Below are 24,867 nucleotides of genomic sequence, written 5' to 3'. Positions count from 1 at the left end.
AATGATTATTATTCAAATGTAGTGTATGTTGGATCTGGCTCCCTTTGCTGTTTTTAAACCATGTAATATGAATAAATGTTTACATTTTAGAATATCTTTGCTGTTAAATTATTCTGAAAAAGAATGACTGGGACTGGTAGGATTCCACCAGAAACCCTTATGGACAAAGGAATTTGATCTTTTTGTATATTTTGATATGCTGTTGATATGCATCATCATAACCTAACTAAACATCTGCTGGTAAATGATTGAAAAGTGACCTTTTGAGGATAGTCGTAGGTCAAGAAAGCATAGGTTTGGTAAGAGAATTTAGGATGCTTGGTTTGGCTGTCAACTTAGTAGCCTATGATAATTGAAACAATTTTCCTTTTTATTGGGGACTACAAATAGCTTCCCCTCTGTTATTTCAGATGAGTTGTGGAATGTGAGGATGGGGACAGGAACAGGTGTCTCACACATTTTTGGAAAGATGGGAACTAAATTTAAACTGAATTTTAAAATACTAATTAATAATTTAGGACCAACTAATACAATACTTGACAAATGGAATGAGAATGGACAGTGAAGTTAGATGTCTGAAGTTCTTATCTAATTGTACTCAATTGTTTTATTACCCAACTTTGTTTGCTTGATAAGAGTACTTGGAGCAAATACTGTATGTGTGCTTTAGTGACAATAGGATTTTGTACTCACTCAAAATCACATAATTTGTTGTTGTTAGAATGTGGTCCCTGTATTGTGTGATGCACTGCATCTTCCCACTATCATCATCATAAACATTGTTCACTGAGACTTTGTTATTGGTCAAAGGTTGTTTTCATTGTCATGCTTGCTATAGAATTTGCTTGATTCTTACAGCATGCTTAATGGAGACCCTGATTGCAAACACCTGACACATTCTGCACTGTTACACTGTTTGATGTAACACAACACAGAAGGGAAGGGACACCAGCTCTAAGTTGCACCCAAATGAGATTTGAACCACTGGAATAAATTCACTCTGGGGACTTCAAGCCACAACATGGAGCATAAGGTACATTTGCATACAGCCAACTAATTACTGCTTAAATATGTACTATATGTTTTTTGGACACCACCATCATCAAGGGGACGCTTTGGTGGCCAATTGTAATCCATCCAGTTTTGCTTAATTCATACAGTGTTCAGTTTTACCTTGATGGCCCTGAAATGACCGTCTGTCATTGTGTATTTCCCTAACTTGTCTCTGGTGAAGGATGGTGTGTGAAATTGTCTGTTTTTTCTATTGTCTAACTGTATTTGAAATAAATGAATGGCAGAAGACTAATGTGAAGTGTCTTCAATTATTTTCTGAAACTACAGTGGCTATAGAAAGCCTATAGAAACACACCCTTTCACTTTTTCCACATTTTGATGTGTGCTATAGACTCAATAGAATTGCCATCAATCCACACACAATACCCCATAATGACAAAGTGAAAACAAGTTTTTAGAAATGTATTAACATTTAAACACAGAAATACCTCATGTGCATAAGTCTTCACACCCTTTGCTATGACACTCTTACAATAAGCTAAAAAGCACAAATGTCATCAACAAATCACTCAATAAAGTTGAATTGAGTCCATCTTAATGCAAGGATAATAGTTAATGTAATTTTGGAATCAATATCTTTGGGTCTCTGATTTGCATAGGAATCAATTACACACTGTGTGAACCAGGTTGTCATTATAAATTGAGCAAATGGAGAGGAACAAAACTGCCCACGAATGCGACCCTGAGGCCTGGGGAGACTTACACACACCTACAAAGTTGAATGGTGGAGAGGAAAAAGCACAGTCGATGGGACAACATCATCTCAGTCACTCTACAAAATTGGTCTTTAACCAAGTGGCCAAAAATAATCGAGCACATGCAATGCAGTTTCTGCACCATCTCTCCTATGAAGAATAGTGGTAGCAGCATCAAGTTATGGATATATTCGTCACTGGCAGGGACTGAGGAGTTTGTCAGGATCAAGAGAAAATTATTACATTTGTTGAGTTGAGTTGGTAGTGACATCCTAAGTGTGTAATTGATTCCTATGCAAATCAGAGACCCTATAAAAACAAAGATATTGATTCCAAAATTACATAAACTATTATTCTTGTATTAAGGTGAACTCAATTCAACTTATTGAGTGATTTGTTAATGACATTTCTGCTTTTTAGCTCATTTTTAGCTTATTTATTACAGAAACCTTCTGATTGGAATCTGGCTGCATTAAACCCAATGCCAAACAGACAGCACTGCTATATATTATCATATTGTGACAGAGTAGGCAAAAGTAGGCTACTAAATTCAAGTTAGTATGTTTCTTCTGAGAGTTCAAGGTTTATGGAATAATCAGATAACATAACGTCAGCCAGCTGCAGTTGATCATTAAGTCAAGTGAAGTAAGAGAGCATTGAAGTGAAATATTCATAAGCTGCAGCCAAAGACTCTGGAAAGGAAAGCTCCTGGAGGCCCTGCAGCCATTCGTTCTTTTCCGTCTGCGTTCGTTCTTTTCCGCTCGGGTCATATTAGTTCCCACGCACTCTCCTTTCCTGCGCCGTGTGCTGTGTTGGAAAATGGCTGTGTGTGTAGGGAGCTGAGAGAAGAGTTATGTGCGGCAAAAGAAAGAAAGAGAGAAAGAAAGAGGCGCATTCTGAAATGATCAGTGATAGAGAGAAAGAATTGAAAGCATTGAGGATTGGAAGAACAGGGTGAAAGATAACCGAATTCACTGTCCTACAATTCACGGCGACTGCACAAACAGGGAGATTATTTGGAAGAAACTAAATGCGGGTGAGTTATTCTTCTAAGTTCTTCCACATTTACAGTAGCTTACAGCTTAGCCTCCTGTCCTGAACTGGAAAATGGTGGAAGAGCAGAGCAAACCAGTGCACTTAGAAAACTTGCGCAGTTTATAAAGTTGTTGAAAACATGACGAAAAGTAAGTTTTCCCAACGTTTACTTACATTGCATTTTGCACAAGCATAACATAAGTTGCATAATGTCAGTTCACTCAGCCAGTAACGTGCGCCACACAGGCGTGTTGACGTCTCATCAAGTTAGACTACTAACTAACCAATACTTCTGCTATATGGAGTTATTATATTAGAGTTGTGCCATATGGCGCGTGGATATAGCATTTGTCCGTTTTCATGCATGTATATAGCAGCTCATCATGGAGAAATCCAAAAGCTACATTTTGGAGCTGAACTGTTTCATGATGTGTGATTTGTCTTAGCAACATTTTGCGAAAGAAGCTACTGTATCCACAGCACAGCACTGAGCACTCCCAATGTCGAACTATTCCCATTCTCACATAACCCACTGTGTAGTAGCTTTATTGCTGTTTTGGCTTTTTATTCTTTTTTTTTTTTTACTCAAAGTGATATCACACTGATTTATTTTTGATTGGTGATTCACTGATTCTGCAAATTTGAAATCATGCAATCATGTCCGTGCCAATAATGCCTGCTGGAAGTTTTGGAAGTACTAAATGGAAATTGAGACTTTTACAAATGACAGCGATTTGAGGCAAAAACAACACATACAGAGTTGTTTTTTAAGTGATAGGGCATGTTGAATATCTTGAGGTTTGTGTAGTAGGGATGACATGCATGTATGCCCATCTTTTTTCCAATTCAATGGAGCTCTCTGGACTTTGCTATTGAAAAATCTATGGAAATTCACTTTCTTTGAACTGTAATGGTTGGGTGTTTGTTCCTGTTTCATTTTTTACTGGAAAGATTTGTTAAAACTACCTTAAAGTCCTCCCCCTAATTATGTATTAATAAATAAAGATTATTTAGTCATTTACCTTCAGTCAGAACTGGGTTAGGGTAAGCTGATCACTTTTGCACCTCAGGGCAACTGTCTCTAAGCACCTCCATACTCTGTTAAGGCCCATCGTGGCATTTGCAGAGCCAAGCCTATTATTTTCTTGCATTTGGCCATAATGCTTATTCTGGATTTGGAACACTTTTCCACGCCGACTTGCATCAGTAGAACACGGATTGGACTCTGTGAACATGGCTCTACCTAGGCCTATTATGTACAAATCTGTGATATGGACTGTTGAGATTCACGTAGACAGATTCACGTAGACAGAAGAGGCATAATGCATAGGCTAGCTACTAGCCCCTCGAGTTCAGACCTTCACTTTAATATTAGTTTGCTGTCTCTAAAAAGGACTAAGAATTTGGTTAATGCCCAAAAAGTTGAGCATGCATACCCACACGTTTGAGAAACAGAACTTGTTTCTTGCATTCATACTGTAGTTGGATGAGACTTCTGCATATTAGAATTGTGATGCAAAAAGGCTGCACTTGGCCCACGTTTTTTGGGATGTGCACATACAATCTTTCTATACATAGATACATATCCTGCAGATCTCTCAGGTGAAAAGACATATTGTTTTCCACCTGAAGGTGATTGTTGTCCTTCAAGATTGCACAGTACTGTTCTGAAGTTCAACAATTTTGAGGAGGACAGAAGTATTTGTGTGATTATAAATTGGAGTATGAGCAATGGTTATTATCCCACTAATAATAAGTGAATTAAACAATTTAAAATCCATGACTTGGGGAGTCTGCACTGCAGATAGAAAATCGAATGCCCTTGCGTGTCAAATCGTTAGGCCTTATTTTGTTTGTTTGATACTTTACCAAGAGAAATCTGACTGTCAGACATTATCTTTCCATATTTGAAGTGTCCATTTTAAAATTTAACATTATTACCCAATTGTATGTCATTTCTGAAATGGAGGGACCTGGGTAATTAGCCACATTGTTCACCCCCAGAATAGTCCAACAGGATGAGTGACAAGACAAGGTAACCTTATGGTTAAACATAGGAGAAAGGATGTGCTGTATACAGTCAGAGCTTTAACCAGTGGGCCTAATGGGTGTTTGCATCTTATGAAACGTGTAGCCTAGCCTAAGTATGTGCAATCAACATTCTAACCCATTTATTCGGCTACCTTTATTGTAAGTTTAAAGGTGATTTAGAATCTTTTCCTATTTCCTATGTTCAGGATCACTTAATGGGGCTGCTAGGCTAGGCTACATCAGGTGTGTAAAAGTTGACGGTTGTAAGATGGGCGTGAAACAGAGTTCATATGTTCCTACTTTAGTCAGTATTATGCCGGCTACATAGTCGACACACATAACTGAACGAGGGTTATGTGGGTGGAGATATATTTAGCAACACTGTGCGTTCTTGTGTTCATAATACATATTTTGTTGTCCACTCCAATGGGCAATACAATGGTGAGAGCAACGTATAGGCCTAGTACTGCTGTTTAGTGAATGGGCTATAATGTCTATCTACCTACAGTATCATACAATGAAAACTCTTTATTTACATACTTGCTTCTGTTGTATATCAATTAGGGTGCAGAACTCAAAATCGTCATGGTCGATTAATCAGTGGGTGGTATGAACGATTAATCGACCCACTCAGTTGGTGGTATATGAACGATTAATCGATTAATCGATGTGTGCTGACATTCACAAAGACAGCCATGGATAATCGTCAAGAATCACTTAGCCTAGGCCTGATATCTTAAATGCCCCCCCCCAAAAAAAACTTTCACAGTGAAAATGTTTAGCCTATATATTCTGGTATTAATCCTCATGAATTTCTCCTTCTGAATACTTAAATTAGGGTTAGGCTAGCATAACAATAATGCAGAACAGAAAGAAAAGGCATGCCGCTAATACCCTGTGCAGTATTAGAGCGATGCACGCATTTTGTATAGCTGTCCAGCCATTTCTAATTACAATGTTTACCAATAGTCTTAGCTATAGCCTGCCCGAAATCAAAACGGCTAAATACCCCCCCCCCCAAAAAAAAAGATTACATTTAATTGAATTTGTCTGGGTAATAGCTCCCCTCTACTGTACTAATAGGCAATATCTTTAGTGTTCGCAATTAGGGCAGTCGTTTTTTAGCTGCAGGTTCTTCGGTCACACTTGCAAGTGAACGTGTCGAGGCTGTCTTCCATAGGGAGAGGCGGAAGACCACATTTCCTGAGCCTTACCAGTCAGCTTATAGTGCAAAAGGCACTGTATGTATGGCCCATACATATTTTGGCCAATGCAGTGCAGTGGCAATGCACTCAAACGCACCGAAGTAAGCGACTCTCGGAAAACAGGGTCCAATGAAATGTTTTTACTCACATCAAAACCTGAGGAACACTGCCAACCAGCATTAGCCTAGATCCCATCGCTATTTCACCTTTCTGGAATGGAATGGAATGGACTTTATTTGTCATTGCTACAGTACAGGTACCAAACAACGAAATTCTGCAGTAACTGACGCCTCTTAATAGCCATGTCTGCCTCCAATCTCTTCAGCTTCAACTGAAACTCTCACTCTGTTTCTCTTTCCTGCGCCTCCAGCTGAAGACGAGATGAAACGCACTTTCAGCATGGGATCTACCATAGAGTCAGGAGATGTAAACACTGCCATTATTACAAAGAAACCAACAAAACAAAAAACACGCTTTCCTACACAAGCAATGTAGCCCTCGCAAGGCTAGGTTAGGCTAAAACAAGTAGCCTAGTAGCCCAACTGTAAACTAACTGCAGTTGAATGATGTCAGACTCTCGTCCTGTTCCCCACTCAATATTAATAATAATAAGTAGTAACATTTACTGAACTATATAGTAATAATAATAATGAGTTAATATTATGCTTGTGTATTGTGTATATTGTTTTCCTGTGCCTGATTAATGCAAAAACAACAACTAATAGAGCTACAGACCCGACATTAGTTATGTCCGTTCATTTGCATGGAGAAAAACGGCCCTAATGTTTAAAAATCGACTTTGACCCTCTGGAACAATTAATCGATTATTCTGTCCCATCCCTAATATCAATGGTGCTGCTGTCAAAGTGTATGGCCAAGAATGTCTGTCTACCTTTGAAGACAAGTTTCTTTACATAATTTATTGTCATCAGACAGTAACATCACTTGGTCTGACCTGAACCGTACTGTGCTGGCTTGGATATATTTCGCTGTCCTTCCCAGCCAGCCAGATCCATATTCAGAGATAATGTTAGCTAGCTGATGACGCAGATCTCCTGGTGCTGACTCTGGGTTTGAGCAAGGGCATGCTCATGCCCATGCCCAGTGTACCATGGGGGAGGCTTTGGCTCAGGAGGTAGAGCCGGCGTCTAATGATCGCAAGGTTGGCAGATCGGCGGTTCAAGCCCCGGCTGGCCACATGCCGAAGTGTCCTTGGGCAAGACACTGAACCCCAAATTGCTCCCAGTGAGCGGGCCGGCGCCTTGCATGGCAGCTTGCCGCCATTGGTGTGTGAATGTGTGTGTGAATGGGTGAATGAGAGGCCGTTGTAAAGCGCTTTGGAGCTGCAAAAAAGGCGCTATATAAGTGCAGTCCATTTACCATTTACCAGAAATGTGGCACACGCCACACGCCAAGGTTCCAAGACATCACCAAACAGTTGAAGAAGTCAAAAAACAATTGAAGACAGACAGGACATACCAAGAAGCTTTCCTTGAGCTCGGCTGTGCTTGGGACGTCTCAGAGGAGCTCTTCAAGAAGCTTCCGGAAATCACATGCTTACATGTATGCACCCTCTCTACGCACACTACAGATGTCAACCTTCTTCGCTACCAACTTTTCAGCTAGCTTCCGCCATGTGAGGATTGCCTATTCATGCATTCCATTCCTGCCAACTATCAGGCTGCAATCTGGAGGTGGTCTTTTCAAACCCAGCCCATCTGTACCCATCTGTACCCATCTGTACCCATCTGTACCCATCTGTACCCATCTGTACCAAGCCCATGGACCATGGACGGACCACAGACGATGAGGGGCAGCTGGAAACCCAGTGGATGTGCCGGTTCCTCAGCACCAGATGTGTCTTACAGTTGCTCTCCTGTGTGCAACTGTGTGAGGTCGTGCAAACCACCAGTGTGCACATGTCTCAACAATGGCCTGAAGTGCACAAACCTCTGCAAAGTACAAACCTGTGCCAGCCAACGCAGTGAGGAAGAGCCTGTTGCACAGCTGACATGGATGATGATGTTGACCTAGTCGTGGGTGGCATGGTGTCTCAGGAAGGGTAGATTCATTGCATTGTCCTAATACTATTAATAGTATTGTGCAGAAACACTGGATACATTTTTAATGCAGCGGTTTTTGATTTGATTTATTGTGGAATTAAAAAGACAGTTTCCAAGGGATAAAAACACATGATAAAGAGCAAGCGCTTATTTCCATCATGGTCCCTGATTGAGGACAGGACAGACAGTTACCATAAAACAAATTTACAGAACATGATAAAAAAACATAAAAAACAAACTATAGATAGTTACACAAATTCCCTGCACTCCCTACCTATGACGTGTTTCTACTCTGTCATTTCACTGGCTAGCCAGTTCTTTACAGCACGTTTAAAGCTTACCTCTCCCTCTAAGCTTTTTAGGGCCACTGGAAGCTTGTTCCATTCTGAAGCTGCTGTAAATAAAAATGTATTAGTACCCATTGCTGTTCGGAATTTAAGTAAAATAAAGTCTGTATTCCCTCTTCTGGTTGCATAGTTGTGCCCATCACTGAACCGGCTAAAGTAGTCGGCCAAATAGGTTGGGCCAGTATTTAGTACTATCTTATGTGTCAGGCCTAACCTGATGTGAGTGACCCTCTTTTCAACTGGAAGCCAGTTAAGTTGCCGGAAAGAGTCCATATATGAATGAATGAATGAATGAATGAATGAATGAATGAATGAATGAATGAATGGTCTTTATTGTCATTAATACAGTACAGGTACCATACAACGAAATTTGGGAGGGGGGGCTCCCCTGGTGCTAGGAAAAGAATACTAAAAACAAGAAGGGAAAAGAGCTGGTTTACATAAATAAAGGCTATTATACACTATCCACTATACTATACTATACAAATAAAACACTGTGCTGTACTCTATGCTATGCTAGCTGTACTCTATGCTATGCTTTGTGTTAATATACACATTAACACAAAGAAAACCTTTTGACAGACGTCTCAATTTAGTAGACACTATGTCATAGTATATTTAGACATGTTCAAAAGACGTTTCTATTTCTACATGTAATACTAATAATACTGTAAAAAAAAAAGTCAGTACTTCAGACACACACCAGGTAGAGGTTATAATGAAAGAAAGATGATTTCTAGGGATTTCTAGGGATTCCTGGTTTTGAACGACAGCAGTCCATACTTTTTTGGGATAACCAGTAATAAGTTGCCAGTCAGAAAGGTCTATCATATCAAAACATAATCTAGGGATGTATAGGGATTTAAAAATCACAACTAGAATTTGCCCACCCAGATGGTACTGGTTATTGTCAGCCTGGTCCGTGTGAGCAGCAAAGCCAGGTGTCTAGAATTATACCCTCTGGAGTTTATTAGCTGATGATAATTGATAATGTCTTGCAAAAATAAAATATAGTTATTTTATGTTTGAATGATAGGAGTCATTCCATGTCAAATCAATAGATAAAAGAGGATTTCGACGCCCTCCGCCTCAGATTGTTCTGAAAATATGTTTTGTAGTTAAGACATGAACACTATACTGTACAGTGTAAGATAAGTATTTCTATGTCGTTATTTTGTAGAAATATAGTTATATCCCTGAGAAATAAGATAATAGTTTGTACCCAAATTGGTCATTTTCATTTTTGTGGGATTCCTATAATATTCAACAAAATTCAAACCGCAAATTCTATTTGGCCCAAAGTCTGTTGTATTTATGAGTAACATACTGTAATAAACTGTTAAATAAACAATTTGTGTACAATCCAAAAAAATGTTTTCTCATGGATGAAACTATATTTCATCAAAATAATGATGCAGGAATACATATCTGCTTCTAACTACAATCTGAGACGGAGGGTGTCATGGCTTGTTAATTTGACATGGAATGACCATATACAATTGCTGTTATTTTGCCTATTCTTTCATCAAATATGCTTTTTGTCTTTTTATTTTTTTTCCACAGTACCATATTGGTATAGGCACATGATCAGAGAAATAATGTAATATTGGTATCACCTTCTGAGTCCTACTTTGAATGACCTATTTGAGAATAGCATATAATCTCTGCTCTGATACTGTACCATGAAGTAGCCCGTCGTATTCTTACAAAAAAAATCTGCTGCCCATAAAACATATTTTCCTAATAATTGTTATCATCTTCTCCTGAAAATAGTTATTTTTTTATCTTACCTAGTTATTGAAGCACCATACATTCATTTAATGTATATAATCTATATATATAGATTTTATATAGACTGCATGCACTTTCATTTTTATTGTCCTCATCAAAAGAGCATTCAGTCTTTGAGTATATGCAAAAAAGTCAAGTGTTCGAAAAAAGGTGGAGTTGTTTGAGTCAGGAGCTTGATCAACTGCCTAGATACATTTTCTAATATTAGAACGTTTCCTTGATTTGCTCGAGCCTCTCTGGTGAATCCGGAGCACATGGCCAAACAACAGCCAATGGGAGGCCAGGATGAGCTTTCCCTCTCTCTAGCAACAGTGAGTTACTTGCTCTTATTCATTAATTATTTTCCGTGGTCTCTTCCTCCTCCGCCGTTTGGGGCTCTCCTGATAACAAAGTGCGCCGTCTCAGGGTGAACAAAAGTGGAGGAAAAAAGGGATGGCTCCAGTGACTACGAGCTTGCCAGCTGCTGCCTTGAGATGTTGGCTGTGCTCCCTGTGCAGGACTTTAACAGGGATGATTCTCCTTTCAGCTCGTACTAGTAGTTGCAGCACTTTTTCAGCTTTTCTGGAGCAGCAAAATATCCAAGTGGACTACTACTACTACCACAGAGTACGGCACCACGATTGCAATTATCCTCTGAAACTCCTCTGTGAATATAAACAAACAAAAAATGGCAAGCGGAAAAGAGACTGGACTTTTTTTTTGCTTTTGTGAGGGAGGGGGGAGGTAGGCTAGAGTGCAGAGGGAGGGAGAGGAGGGCAGGCGGGCGGGCGGGGGGGGGGGGGTTATGGTGGTGTGAGGATTGCGGGCTGTGGTTGGGTATGCCAGTGCCACGTGTCTGCCCTGGCACCTCTTTTCCTCAACGCGGAGGATGTCGAACCTAAGAGCCTTGGTGAGTCTGTCCAGTTTCTCTGTGCCCAAAAAGTGGGGTGAGTGTTGCCCAACGATACATCCTGTAATCATGATGACTATTAACGTATACAGTGGTGATATTATGACTCGGAGATTCGTGGGAATGTTTGCTTGCTTTTCGCATGTAGGGTATTAGGTATGAGTGCACGTACGTACCCCTGGATTCGAAGAACTCGAAGATGCGCCACAGAAAGCTGCACAATTTTCATAATTTTTTTGTAGCAACATTCCATGTCCACTAAAAACATGTAATGGAAGACCTTCGTCGTACACGATTGCTTGAAACGGGGCTTCACAAGGAGTAATTATTTGGGTTTAGACGTTTCCAGAAATGCCCCAAAAAACTCTGGGGGCTGCTCTTCTTTCCCTGTCTCAAAAGCCCACCCCCTCCATTATGTCCCCCTCCTCTCTCTCTTTCTCTTGGTCATCACTTTGTCCACAGAGGGGGGGAAAAGAAACCTTCGTCCTGTCTTACTTTATAGGACCAAAGACTTAATCTGAAATCATAATCTCTCGCTCGCTCGCTCGCTCTCTCTCTCTCTCTCTCTCTCTCTCTCTCTCTCTCTCTCTCTCTCTCTCTCTCTCTCTCTCTCTCTCTCTCTCTCTCTCTCTCTCTCTCTCTCTCTCTCTCTCTCTCTCTCTCTCTCTCTCTCTCTCTCTCACAATCTGTCTTTTACTTTGTGTATAGTCTAGGTTTTTGTACTTTGAGATAGGACTTTTCTAATAGTGCATCTGTTGTATCGGGTGGAATTGATTAACGAGACAAACATGTTGATGAGAGTAGTCTAGATCTCAAATGATTTGTTAGGCCGAGGTGGTATTGACAAACAATGAGAGAATGGGTGTACATACCCCGAGACAACATCTTTTACCTTATTGATGGAAATGTACGCAGCAAGTTGGTGTAAACGTGAAAGAATGCATGGGAAAGAAACATTTATTTTTCCAACAATTAATAGTATTAGATCATTTATATCAGCAGGCTGCGTCTTTCATCAAAAGGTAGGCTATTTGATTCAGTAATGTTGCATTGAATAGTTTTGTCATGATCAGACTACTCTTGGAGAATGTTGCTGAAAAGAATTCTGTGTTACAGTATGCGTGAAATAATACCTAGTGTCCTTTTTAGATAAACTTTGCTATTGATTTGCCTTTTTTTATTTGGATGTTGTAGAACTGGTCATCTTCTGGTCATCTTTCAGTGATATTACACACATTAATCTGCATTATCTTTGCTTCTGGGAACTGTTGAGAATGCTGCAGTAATGATGTGAATTTTATTAAGATGTTGAAGTTTATTTTTTGTCAAAATGGAGATGCATGTGAAAAATAATGAAACAAACTCCAAATTTGGGGAGTCTGTTGTAGGTTATGACGCAGTAGCATCATTCGATCCATCCATTCCAACGAAGAATTGCACAAGCGCATATCGCTGTCGCAGCTCGTCATTTTAATGCTGTTTGCATTTTGTGCTTTGCGGTGACACAGAGAAGCTTCCCTTATTGTAAGGGAATCTTTAGAATACATATAGGACAATGTATTCAAATAAATTGTATTCTATATGATTGTGTGTGTTAGGCCTATACATTACGTTTTTATTTTTATTTGAAAGACCGACTTAAGCCTCTGTTTCTTGTCCATTTGGCTCTGTAGGTTGTGTCGCTGTCCAGAACGCGGGGAACCTGAAAGAACCAAGGACAATTAGACCCTCCAACCCTGCCTCGCTCACCCCCTCAGACAACGCAGGTTGACCAGAGAGACCAAAGCAGAGCTGTGGTTAGTTTTAGAGAACCATTCAGCAAGTTTGTTGCTGCTTTGAAGGAGCATGTTGCCGATGCTGTCTCTCTGCTCCATCATTTGGTTGAACCGGGGTATCAAACTGAGGAAAGTGCTCCACTCCGCCAACACCGGCCAGCTCTGAGGCAGCACCCTGCCTACCCCTCCTGCATAAACTCTGCCATTTTAGCAATGCTTCTAAGTTTTGGTTGATAGCTCTTTAGGCCTTACCACTACTCAAATTGAAATCACCCTTACAGCCCCGTCTGTATTTCTGGGTTACCCTAGCATCAGGCTGGGCCGGTCTCTCACATTAACGTAGCATCTTAGATAGCCTGCTCCCGTTTCTCAAAATGGCGACAGAAGGTTTACAGTACTGTGCTCTCTACAACTACACCAAGGATTTAGAGGAGGACATCAACATGCAGTCTGGGGACATTCTTACCGTCAGCAAGGCCTCCTTGCTCTCCCTGGACTTCAAGGAGGGGGACGAGGAGCACCCCGAGCGTTTGGGCTGGCTGTTGGGCTTCAACGAGCGCACTAAACAGAGAGGGGACTTCCCGGGGACGTACGTACAGTATGTGGGACCTGTGAAGATGTCGCAGCCTAGCAGCCAGCCTCGCTCCCAAAGACCCCTCCCAGTGGCCCCCAGACCAGAGCCACAGCAAGGTAAGAGTCTGATAATCAATATTTTCCACTTTTCTCATGTTTTTTTTTTGCAATGAAATGCCAGGTGCAGATATGCAAGTACGGTATGTCTAAAAAAATTCCCATGGCAGAAAATACAATGTTTAGCTATTTATTTTATGTTTATACTCTGGTGCCTTCTCATGATTTTGACTTATCAAAGGGGAATTTTACAGAAAGTTTGCCTTCAATTTTGAGGAGAGTTGCATATTATCCTTGAAATCAACCACAAGCCTTTCTGTTTTTCATACTTCATAGCAAACTACAGCACAATGTTTGCAACGTCGAGAGCATGTCTGTAAATTAATAATGGTTTCTCTATGGCAGTCGTCCGTTGAAGGACAACAGCGATGACGAGGCTCTGTCTGTCGGTGCTTATTTTCATACTGTTTGTCCGTTCATTTTCCACACAGACAGCACTATTCGTCTTGTCCTTTTTAGCCAATTAGAAATAAGGAATCAGACGTTCCTGTGTTACGCCTGAATTCCATGGATAAAATCAGATGGTGGCTCTATGGTGTATATGTTACGGTACATGTGGGAATGCGGTACATGTGGGAAAACTAGGGTTAGGTGCTACGGTGCTAGGGTTAAGGTTAGGGTTAGGGGTAGGGTTAGGGTTAGGGTTAGGATTACGGTTAGGGTTAGACATGCCAGCATGTACCAAGTCGACGTAGCACCTAACCCTAACCCTAGTTTTCCCACATGTACCGTAACATATGTTTTTGTCAGTTTTCTGATTTAATTAGGTGGCCAGCACCTAAAGCATTGAAAGGTTATTTTTGAGTAAATGTTAGTATTCCAGACCATCGTTTGTCAGAGATTAAGTGCTGTTTTACTGTGCTCCTTATTTATCATATTTGGAGTTTAATAAGGCTTTCACGTTTTCCTCTGTCCATAGTGTGACCCCTCTAATCTATCCTCAGCAACTCGTGAGTTTAGAATTATAAGGTTCTATCTCTGTTTAGGGTAGTTCAGAGATATTGAGCGTCAACGTTTTTACATTCCATTATGTTTTGTGAGATGGAACCTTTGTATTTTATTAATTACCGACAAAGAAATGTCAACATTTAAAAAATAACACCACACAGGCATTAATAAACACCTAATGGATCAGATTATGTAAAAAACTCATGGAGATAGAACCTTATAATTCTAACGTCACGAGCTGTCATAAGCCCCTCTCTCATTCAAAATACAACTAAGAAAATTCTCATTTGAACCTGATCCAGTTACTGACCTGACTCTATTGGTCAGGTTTACTCCAGTTTCTCATATTTTGCCTTGATCCTCCTTTCAACTCGACTCTAAAGAAAGGGGGAAGATGCCTACAACTGTATTGCACAAGTTTGTTCCCAAGTATCCCAGCACTGATTTTGGTCATGCTGCATAACTTGTTGAATTGTTTTAACTCAAACATTACAAAGAGGTACAGTAACCAAACTCTGAGAGGTTCTTATGGAACATAATGCTGCTAAATGGACTTGCTTGTCCTGCATTTCAAATGGACTTGTGGCTGTGCCGAGATACAGTGCCCAGTGTAAGTAACGGGATAGTGAAGCATTGTTTCTTCTTTTGGCTCTCCACTCTAAAAATGTGGATTTTTTTTTTTAATCGAACAATTACTATGAGGTTAAAGTAGTGATTTTAGTGCCCCGCGGTGGCGTAGCGGTCTAAGCACTAGCCACTAGTGCAAGCTGCCCACCGGGGACTGGGATCGAATCCCGGTCTCGCCAGACCCGGATATGGCCGAGGCACACAGGGAGCGGCATATTGAGCGGCCGCTCCAGAGGGCGGTATAGGACTATTTCCGGACAAGGATCCGTCGCGCAACAGTGCCCCCGGGGTGCCGGAATAACGGTGCTGGGCTCGAGGAGCCAGTCAGCTAGTCTGCCTGGCGGTCTCCTCTGGGGCTGCCGGCCACGGGGTCGTGCGGCGGATCCTACGCAATAGGCAGGGGATAATTGGATGCTAGGTTGGGTTCAATTGGATACCAAATTGGGTGAAAAAGGGATAAAATCTGAAAAAAATAAATATGATTTTGTGATTTTAAACTTATATTTGATGGTATTCGTGTACATATATATTCAGGGGTGCAAACATGTTGAAATTCTCAGTTTTTACCTCAAAATAGGACATCCATGTGAATTGTGTCAAATTGTGTCGCGGTTGTCAAAAAAGTGTTTGACCAAGTTTTACAGCATCTGTGAAACATGATGCAGGGGGTGTTCGGTTTGGGCATGTATTCAGTTGTTAAGTCGTGACGTGTTTCCGGGTCCAACGTTGGCTGAGTCGCTGTCTTCGAAATGCCTCAGTAATAATAATAATTCATTATATTTGTATAGCGTTTTTCCGAGGCTCAAAGACGCTGACAAATATGGGAAAACAGGAAAGTGCTGTGTCCCTTGTTGTATGAATAGATCCCAGTCTAAAAAATGATTGAACTGTCATTCTACCGCTGTAGTACACTGGTACTCTGGTGCAGGGAATTTCTGGTTTGGACACGGAAATTGCTAAACGTCACGTTTGACGTCAGATGTAACAACCGAATACCGGTAGCTGCCACTAGAACTGGCTAACTTGTTTTAATTGATGATTGGAACTGCTGAAGGCAGCAGCAGAAAGTATTCTGAAGTGTACAGAAACATCTTGTCTGCTCGAGTGCAAGCAAATGTTTCTAAATTCATCTAAATGCTAGGCTACATGATGCATTAAAACAGTGACCAGAAACATACTGCTATAGCAACTAGGAAGTTTTTCAGGGCCAAAAAGGGAAAAGGTCTTGACTGCCCAAGTCAATCCTCAGATTTAAATCCTGATGATAACATTTTAGGCAAAAGACCTAACCCCCCCCCCCCAAAAAAAAACGACTTAAGATCGCTGCACTACAGGCCTGGCAGTGCATCATCCGAGAAGATACCCGGCGTAAATAGGTTGCGTCGAGTGTAAAAAAAATGCTTTACTGTCCCATTATTTAAGCAGGGCACCATATGTTGTTGTTGAAATGTGAAATTGAGTTTCCTGTGAGATAATATTTATTTATAAAAAATAAATCTGCGCTCCCTGTCTAACGTTATATTTCTAACGTTACACGTTTTAAGGGTGATCTGTGCATGATAGTGCTGCATTTTTTTTTTTTTGGAACTTAGTTTTTATTTCAGTTTCAACAACTTGTACAATCATGTCATGTTTTGTCTACAATTCTTTCCATTCTTATAGCTGTACACATATGGTCCATGGATGTGGTTCAAAGCATGACACACAAAGCAAAAAAGAGCGATCAAAAAAACATTGAGATGTCAATGACGGAATAAAATTAAAGATTTTGAAAAGAAAGAAAGAAAAAGGGTAGGGTCGGGGGGGGTTGGGTCAGGTGGGGGTTGTGTATGTGTGTGTGTGTGTGTGTGTGTGTGTGTGTGTGTGTGTGTATGTGTGTGTGTGAATGCAATGCAGGCATATATCTATGTGTAGTGATATGAAGTGAGTCTAGAATACAGAAATATACGAGTCGAGATGTGTGGAGGGGTTCACTGTATTAATATGGACATAACCGGGCTCCATCTTTTAATAAATAGATGTTTCTGGAGTCTCAGAGTGTATGTTATTTGTTCCATCTGGTAGATTTCCCATACTTTCTCTGTCCACATATTGTATGTAGGGGGGTCTGGTTTTAACCACTTAATTGTAATGCATTTAATTGCTGCCGTTAGTAATATTTGTAAGAGATATATTCTTGCCCTTCCATCAATGCCTTCAGGTATAACTCCCAGTAGTGCCATCTTTGGATCTTTGGTAAATTTTTGGTGGAATACTGCTTCAAGGGCCTCAAACACCTCTTCCCAAAATGTTCTTAATTTGGGGCATGACCAGAATATGTGGGTGTGGTTGCCAATTTGCGTACTGCAATTTCTCCAACATTTATTTGAGTGTGTTGGGCCCATTTTAGCCATTATTTCTGGGGTTCTAAAGAATCTCATAACCACTTTCCATTTGAATTCCCTCCATGTATTTGAATTGGTCACTAAGTGTGCTTCAGTGCATATTTCCTCCCATATGTCCTGTGATATGTCAGTATTCATTTCAGTTTCCCATCTCTCTTTCCTCTGTAGTGTATTATTCAAATCCATGGATAGAAACCTTTGGTAAAGGTCACCTATAATTTTCTTATTCTCGTTTCCTTTTTGCAGCTTTATCAAGAACTCTTCGATTTCAGTGGGCTCCAAGACTTTATTCCATTCTCTATGTTTTGTTAGGAAGCTTCTTAATTGTAGATATCTGAAAAAGTCTGTGTTAGGGAGCCTAAATTCCTCTCTTAACTGTTCAAATGATTTAAGGCTACCGTCTTTATGGAGTTGGTGCAAGTTAGTAAGTCCATGATCCGACCAATTTCTAAACCCTATATCTGTATTGGAGGGTTCGAAATTTTTCATAAGACCAATATTGGATAATGCTGAGATTGCTTTAGGTAAGCCAAATGACAGTTTTATTTTCCTCCAAATCTTTAGTGTGACTCTGGTCCATTCACCTAGTTGAGTTTCCTTTAGAGGGACATCTATGAAAGGCAAGGTCTGTAAGGGCATCGAACATAAACTTTTTTCAATGTTGAGCCATCGTGTATATGAAGAGTCTTGGATCCATGCTGTTAGAGGCTTTAGCTGGGCCGCCCAGAAGTAGTATCTTAGGTTTGGGAGTTTCAGCCCACCATATGGTTTAGATAGTTGTAGTGTTTTAAGTCTGATTCTTGGGCGCCTTCCTTGCCATATGAATTTGGAGATGAGTCTATCCCACTTATCAAATGTGGATTTGGGGATATCAATGGGTAGCATCTGGAACAGGTATAGAAGCCTAGGCAGCACATTCATGCGTACACTCTCAATACGGCCCAATAGAGACAGGGGAAGTGTTGACCAGCGGTCTAGATCTTTACTGATATTTTGGATTATGCTTTTGTAATTTGCATCACTTAGGTTTTCTAACAGTGAGGGGATTTGAATGCCAAGATATTTAATACCATCCTTGGGCCATTTAAACTCACTCTGGATTTTGATAGTTTGTGGAATTCTACCTCCTATGTCCATAGCCATTGTTTTATCAACATTTACTTTATAACCCGAGAAGTATCCATAGTTGGAAATAAGATCTTTTAGGCGTGGGATTGTTGTTGCAGGTTCAGTTAGATAAAGAAGCACGTCATCTGCATACAATGATAATTTATGTTGTTCCTCATTTATTGTCAGTCCCTTTATGTTGTCGTCGTCTCTAATGAGCTGTGCCAGTGGTTCAATACTGATATCAAACAGCAGGGGCGACAAAGAGCACCCCTGCCTGCAACCCCGTTCTAGAGTAAATCGGTCCGACAGAAATCCATTCACTTTTACAGCAGCTTGTGGATTTGAATATAGTGTTTGAATCCATTTTATAAAATTGGGGCCAAATTTGAGTCGTTTTAGAGTTTGAAATAGGTATTGCCAAGATACTCGATCGAATGCCTTCTGGGCATCGAGGGATAATATCATTGCTTCTTCCTCCTTAACTTTAGGGTGAGTCATAATATTTAGTAATCTTCTTATGTTGTCCCCGTAGTATCTTCCCTTTATAAACCCGGTCTGATCGGGGTGGATAACTTGTGTGATAATTTTATTGACGCGTCTTGCTAGGATGGCTGTTAATATACGTAGGTCGGTGCATAAAAGTGAGATGGGTCTGTATGATTGGCATTGGGTGGGGTCCTTGCCCTCTTTATGTATTACAACTATTGTTGCGTCCCTCCATGAGGGGGCCGTGGTTCCAGATTGCAATGTATGGTGGTATGCTTTTAGCAATAAGGGACATACTGTCTCTTTAAATGTTTTATAGAATTCATTACTAAACCCATCCGGTCCAGGACTTTTATTGTTTTTTAGTGTAGAGATCACTTCTTGTATTTCCCATTCTTCAATTGGTTCATCTAGTTCTTTTGCCATAGGTTCAGATAGCTCTTTTAGTTTGATGTCTTTCAGAAATGCTGTCAATTCATTATCATCTGTGCAGGTGTCCGTATTTTTGTAAAGAGATTTATAAAATTCTGCAAAAGACCTTGAGATTTCATCAGGTTTTGTGAGAGTCGAGTTATGAGTTTTTAATTTCTGTACTATATTCGATGATTGTTGTTTTTTTAGTCTTAGTGCTAATAATCTACTTGCTCTGTTTCCATTTTCATAATATTTTTGGTTGGTAAACCTTAAATTGCCCTCAATCTTTTCAGTGATTAGGCTATTTAGATCCCTGCGTGCTTGTTTGAGAGCATTAAGTAGATTGGAGGTTGGTGTTCTTTTATGCTGTTGTTCAAGCAGCCTTATTTTATCCTCTAATTCTCCTTGTTTTGCTTCTCTATTCTTTTTTTTCGCGCTCGCGTATGAGATAATGCGACCTCTAATGTATGCCTTAGCACAGTCCCATAGGATGAGAGGTGATATTTCAGGTGAGTCGTTAGTTTCTAGGTAATACTTTAGTTCAGTTGTTACAAATGTGATAAATTCCTCATCATTTAGAAGTGATGTATTTAATCTCCATTGTTTGGTTTTTGGCCTGTGACCTATGTTCCATGATAATGCAAGAGGTGCATGATCAGATAGAGTAATTGGTAAGATCTTTATGTCTTCTATCCTGTGTAGTTCTGCTTTGGGTGTAAAGAAATAATCAATTCTCGAATAAGATGAATGTCTGTGCGAGTAGAAAGTAAAATCTCTTCCTTTAGGGAATCTGCTTCTCCAAACGTCCACTAGGCCTGATTCTATCGACAAGTGTTTAAGCATTCTACTCATTCTAGAAGTGGGAGTTTTGGAGGTAGGTTGTCTATCCATTAGCTGGGACATAACCAGTGATGCCGGTAACGCGATACTAAGTATCGCGATACTCTAATCTGATTACTTTTCCCAGTAACGAGTATTCTATCGCGATACTATTTCCAAATCAGTAATCTGATTAAAGTTACTTATTCGAGTGACTGTGCGTTACTATTGCGTTACTACCTCATAACTTAGGCTAAATGCAGTATTTCTTTGTAATGTTCGATAGTAAACAAACATTTATTGCTTTTCTCGCGTCTTGGGGAGTGACGTCAGTGATCACGTTTTCAACACGAGGTGCAGCAGAATCGCTCACGTGTATCACCACGCTGATTGCACAGTGTAAACAGAAGCGTATAATGGAGCGAGAACAGAGATATGCGTTAAATAGCTGGAAATATAGGGATTATTTTGAGTTTGTGTCAGCAAAGGATGACAAGAACATAAATGTTCGTTGTACACTCTGTGCTGGAAAGAAAATATTGTCCTGTGGTAAAACCACAACATCAAATTTAAAGAAACATTTGGAATCTCTGCACAGCACAGTCAAGCTCGCGGAGAAAGTCCCAGAGACCGCGGCCTCGACTTCTGCGGGAGGTCCCACACCGCTCAAGCAACAAAAGCTGGACTTCAGTAGGCCTACAAAATCACAACCTGTAAGTGTGGGAGAGTTGAATAAATTGGTCGGGCGGTATGTTGTAGAGGAAATGCTGCCCATAAACACAGTTGACTCGCCCTCTTTCCGTGCCATCATTAACAAGATCCCCACTACTACCAATGCCGAGCTACCTCACAGAACATCTTTTTCTTCGTACTTGGAGAAGGAGTATGCAGAGATGGAAAAACATCTGAAGGCTGCGCTGAACGAGGTCGACTATGTGTCAACTACAGCGGACATTTGGACAGCTAACAATAGGAGCTATATGGGAGTAACGCTCCACTGGATTAGTAGATCCACATTAGACCGCAACAAGGCTGCATTGGCGTGTAGGAGAATCCGCGGTAGACACACGTATGATGTTATTGGTGCAGAAATCGAAAACATTCACTCTTCATATGGACTAATCAACAAAGTAGTAGCAACAGTGACAGATAATGGATCTAACTTTGTCAAGGCATTTCAAGTCTATCAGCCTGCTGTCACAGAGTCCGATGATGAGACGGTGGAGGAGGCCACGGATGATGTCACTTTTTTAGATGTGTCAGAAATCCTATCAGCTGAGGATGATAGTGATGGCCAGCTGATTCTTCCCCCGCACCAAAGGTGTGCTTCACATACCCTCAACCTTATTTCTACAAGTGATGTGGATAAGTACATCACTTCCAAACCAGAGAGCAAGGCTGTGTATAGGAGCAGCACAGCAAAATGCACAGCTCTCTGGACGAAAGCAAGCCGATCTACCGTTGCGTCAGAAACGGTGGAGGAGGTTAACAAAAGAAAGCTCCTGGTACCGACATCCACAAGGTGGAATTCCTTTTACGAAGCCATAAAGAGAATCGCAGAAATCCCCATGAATGAGCTGACTACTCTGTGCAACAAGCTGGGAGTGAAGTGCTTCAAAGACCAGGAGTACCAGTACCTGCATGAGTACTGTACCGTCATGAAGCCTCTAACTATAGCACTGGATATCCTACAAGGTGACTGTCCGTATGGGACTTTACTGCCCACACTTGAAGTCCTGATGCAGAAGACCCTTGCTGTGAAAGACACCCTATCCAAGATGACTGCAGGCCTTCCAGATGCCATAGTGCAGGTATGCTATGTTGTTCCATCTTAAAGATAAATAAATACATTTTCATTGCACTATTCATGAACATGGAGCAGAGTCACACCATACTGCAGTATGTAGGTTGTCAGTTGCACAAACTAATTGCATACATAATTAGTAAATAAAGGTATAAATAATAGACCTTATAGGCTACAACTAGATAATAATAAACATATCAAATTATATCTTTCAGGCTATCCAGACTCGTTTTGCCAGTGTGCTGGACAACAAAGATGCCCTTCTCGCAGCTGCTAGTTGTCCAAAATTCAAACTCCGATGGCTGAGAGATGAAGGTAGGAGGGAGCAAGTAAAGGAGCTTCTCACAGCAGAATGTCGCAAAACTGCTCCTGCAGCACAGAGCCCTGCCAGTGTACCCACCACGACTGCCAACCAAGGCGAGATGGACTTTTTTGCTTTTGAGGCGGAGCCAGAGGAGACCTACTCGGCAGAAAAGGAAGTCATGGACTACTTGAGGTCAGGGCATGAGCTTCAGATTCTGAATCAGTATCCAAACATTAAGAACATTTTCTTGAAGTATAACACTCCAACCCCATCTAGCGCTCCTGTAGAGCGGCTCTTTAGTCTGGGAGGTTTGGTGCTCACGCCTAGAAGGAACAGACTTTCTGACAAGAGGTTTGAGAAGCTTCTGTTAATGAGATACAACCACTGGTTTACTCGCCCCTTTCCACTGTTTCACTCATAGTGTGTTCATGGCCTCCATAGCGTGTTCATGGCCTCCATAGCGTGTTCATGGCCTCCATAGCGTGTTCATGGCCTCCTTCCAGTCTTGACAGCTGAGTTCACTCTTCATTGATAAACTCAGACTCACCCAGTTTAGGATTAGGATTATATTAGGATCATATCTGAATGGTCAGGGTAGGTTTTAGGTTTTGTGAAACCACTCCTTGCTAGTTACTGTGTTAAATAAAGATTATATTTATTTTATTGTTTAAAAACAAGTATTTATGTTGGGTGAGGCAAAGAAAGACTCTTTATTTTGTTGTTTTAAGTTATTGTTTAAAGTTTAATTATGTAATTTAAGTTACTGTTAAAATAAAGTGAGTTTTGGCAAAACCAGTTTTCATTTTTATGTTGCGGGGGGGGGGGGGGGGGGGGGTCGGGTGCCTAGGCAGCTGCCAATAGTAACTAAAAAAGTAACTAGTAATCTAACTTAGTTACTTTTTAAATCAAGTAATCAGTAAAGTAACTAGATTACTTTTTAAAGGAGTAATCAGTAATCAGTAATCAGAATACTTTTTCAAAGTAACTGTGGCAACACTGGACATAACACAGTTGAAGTCTCCTCCCAACAGTAGGATACCGGAGCTGTGTTGTATTGCTGTGTTAATGACTGTGCTAATGAAGCCAGGCTCATCCTCATTTGGAGCATATATGTTCATGAGGGATACATGTATCCCATCTATAGATCCATTCACTAAAATGAATCTTCCCTCAATGTCCTTGTGGACCGTTGTTGGTGTAAAGTTAACCTGCCTATGTATCAATATAGCCACTCCTCTCTTTCTACCTGACTGATGTGATGAGTAGAACACGCTGTCTGCCCAGGATTTCTTTAGTTTCTCATGTTCCATATCCGACAGGTGGGTCTCCTGTAGGAATGCTATCTGACAGTTGGCTCTTTTTAGCTGATTAAGGATTTTCTTTCGTTTTATAGGATTGTGAAGGCCTTTAACGTTATAGCTTATGACCTTAAGTGATCCCATGGTTCAGAGTAAGAATTAGGGAGGATCTTAATTTTACCTGTAGGCATGGTGATGGCAAGGATAGGCACATGAATAGGAGAAGATTGTGAACTGCATGTAGTACAGTGTCTATGTGTGTGATTGTGTGAGTGTGGGTGTGTGGATATATGAGGGGTGGGTATGGGTAGGAGGTGTGGGGGAGTTGGGGAGTACATATAAGGGAAAAAAACAAAATAATGCAAGAGAAAACAAAATACATAAACATACACGTTGCTCTTATTCTTCCGGTATGATCCCTGTGGAACAGTGGGATCTGAACATAGAAATAAAAATGAAAAATCCGGACACTCAACCGACATGAGTGTCTGGACAGACTTTTGGGACATGGTCCCAGGCTGCGAGTCTGAACAGGCAGCTGTGCGAACGACCTTTAAGAGGGTTCGCCTTTGCTTGGTTATAGTACCAAACAGAATAGCTAGGAGTAGCTTGTTAACATTTCAGGCTCCCGTCGAACCTTGAGGTAAAACAAATTAACCTTAATTTCGACATTGTCGAATATATTTTACATTGTATATGTGTATATAAAGAAATAAGAGTAATAATAATGATGTCTAGAGGCAGAAATAAATAAAAGGATCGGAGAGAAGCATTAACGCAGTGGAAATTAAGAAACAAATAGAAACAGTCTCCTGGTCAGGTAATTTTAACTTCCCTGCCCCTTATGAATAAACAGATAGATTATTTCCCCCTTGGGGTAAGTTTTAAATTGAACTAACATATGTCCAGTCTCCTTCAACACTTGCATATAAACTGCTGTGAAGAACTACAATAACAACAAAGGGGTGGCATTGACGATGGTAATATATTTAAGCAGATATCGTCCCGTCAAAGTTGGTCTTGTAATGCCACTGAGACCCACTGGTCTGTGGCTGGGGGAGACCTACCCTGAACCTGT

The 24,867-nt window shown here is 40.7% G+C and overlaps 1 protein-coding gene across 2 annotated transcripts in view; it reads left to right on the top strand.

Annotated features, from left to right (window-relative positions):
• Positions 1-13,279: 13,279 nt before the first annotated feature.
• The window catches only part of pik3r2 (phosphoinositide-3-kinase, regulatory subunit 2 (beta)), a gene marked incomplete at its 5' end in the record, with an annotated part of 47,903 nt that continues 36,315 nt past the window's right edge, over positions 13,280-24,867 (top strand). For both annotated transcript variants that reach the window (XM_080543361.1, XM_080543360.1), the window contains one exon: positions 13,280-13,595. In XM_080543361.1, the coding sequence (XP_080399487.1) occupies positions 13,280-13,595 (316 nt within the window). The remainder of the gene's footprint in view (positions 13,596-24,867) is intronic.

This window comes from Nansenia antarctica (assembly GCF_963989245.1).
Source record: "Nansenia antarctica genome assembly, chromosome: 12".
In the NCBI taxonomy this organism is placed as follows: domain Eukaryota; kingdom Metazoa; phylum Chordata; class Actinopteri; order Argentiniformes; family Microstomatidae; genus Nansenia; species Nansenia antarctica.
The sequence above is the reverse complement of the archived record's forward strand: the minus strand, read 5'-3'. Positions and strand labels throughout refer to the sequence as shown.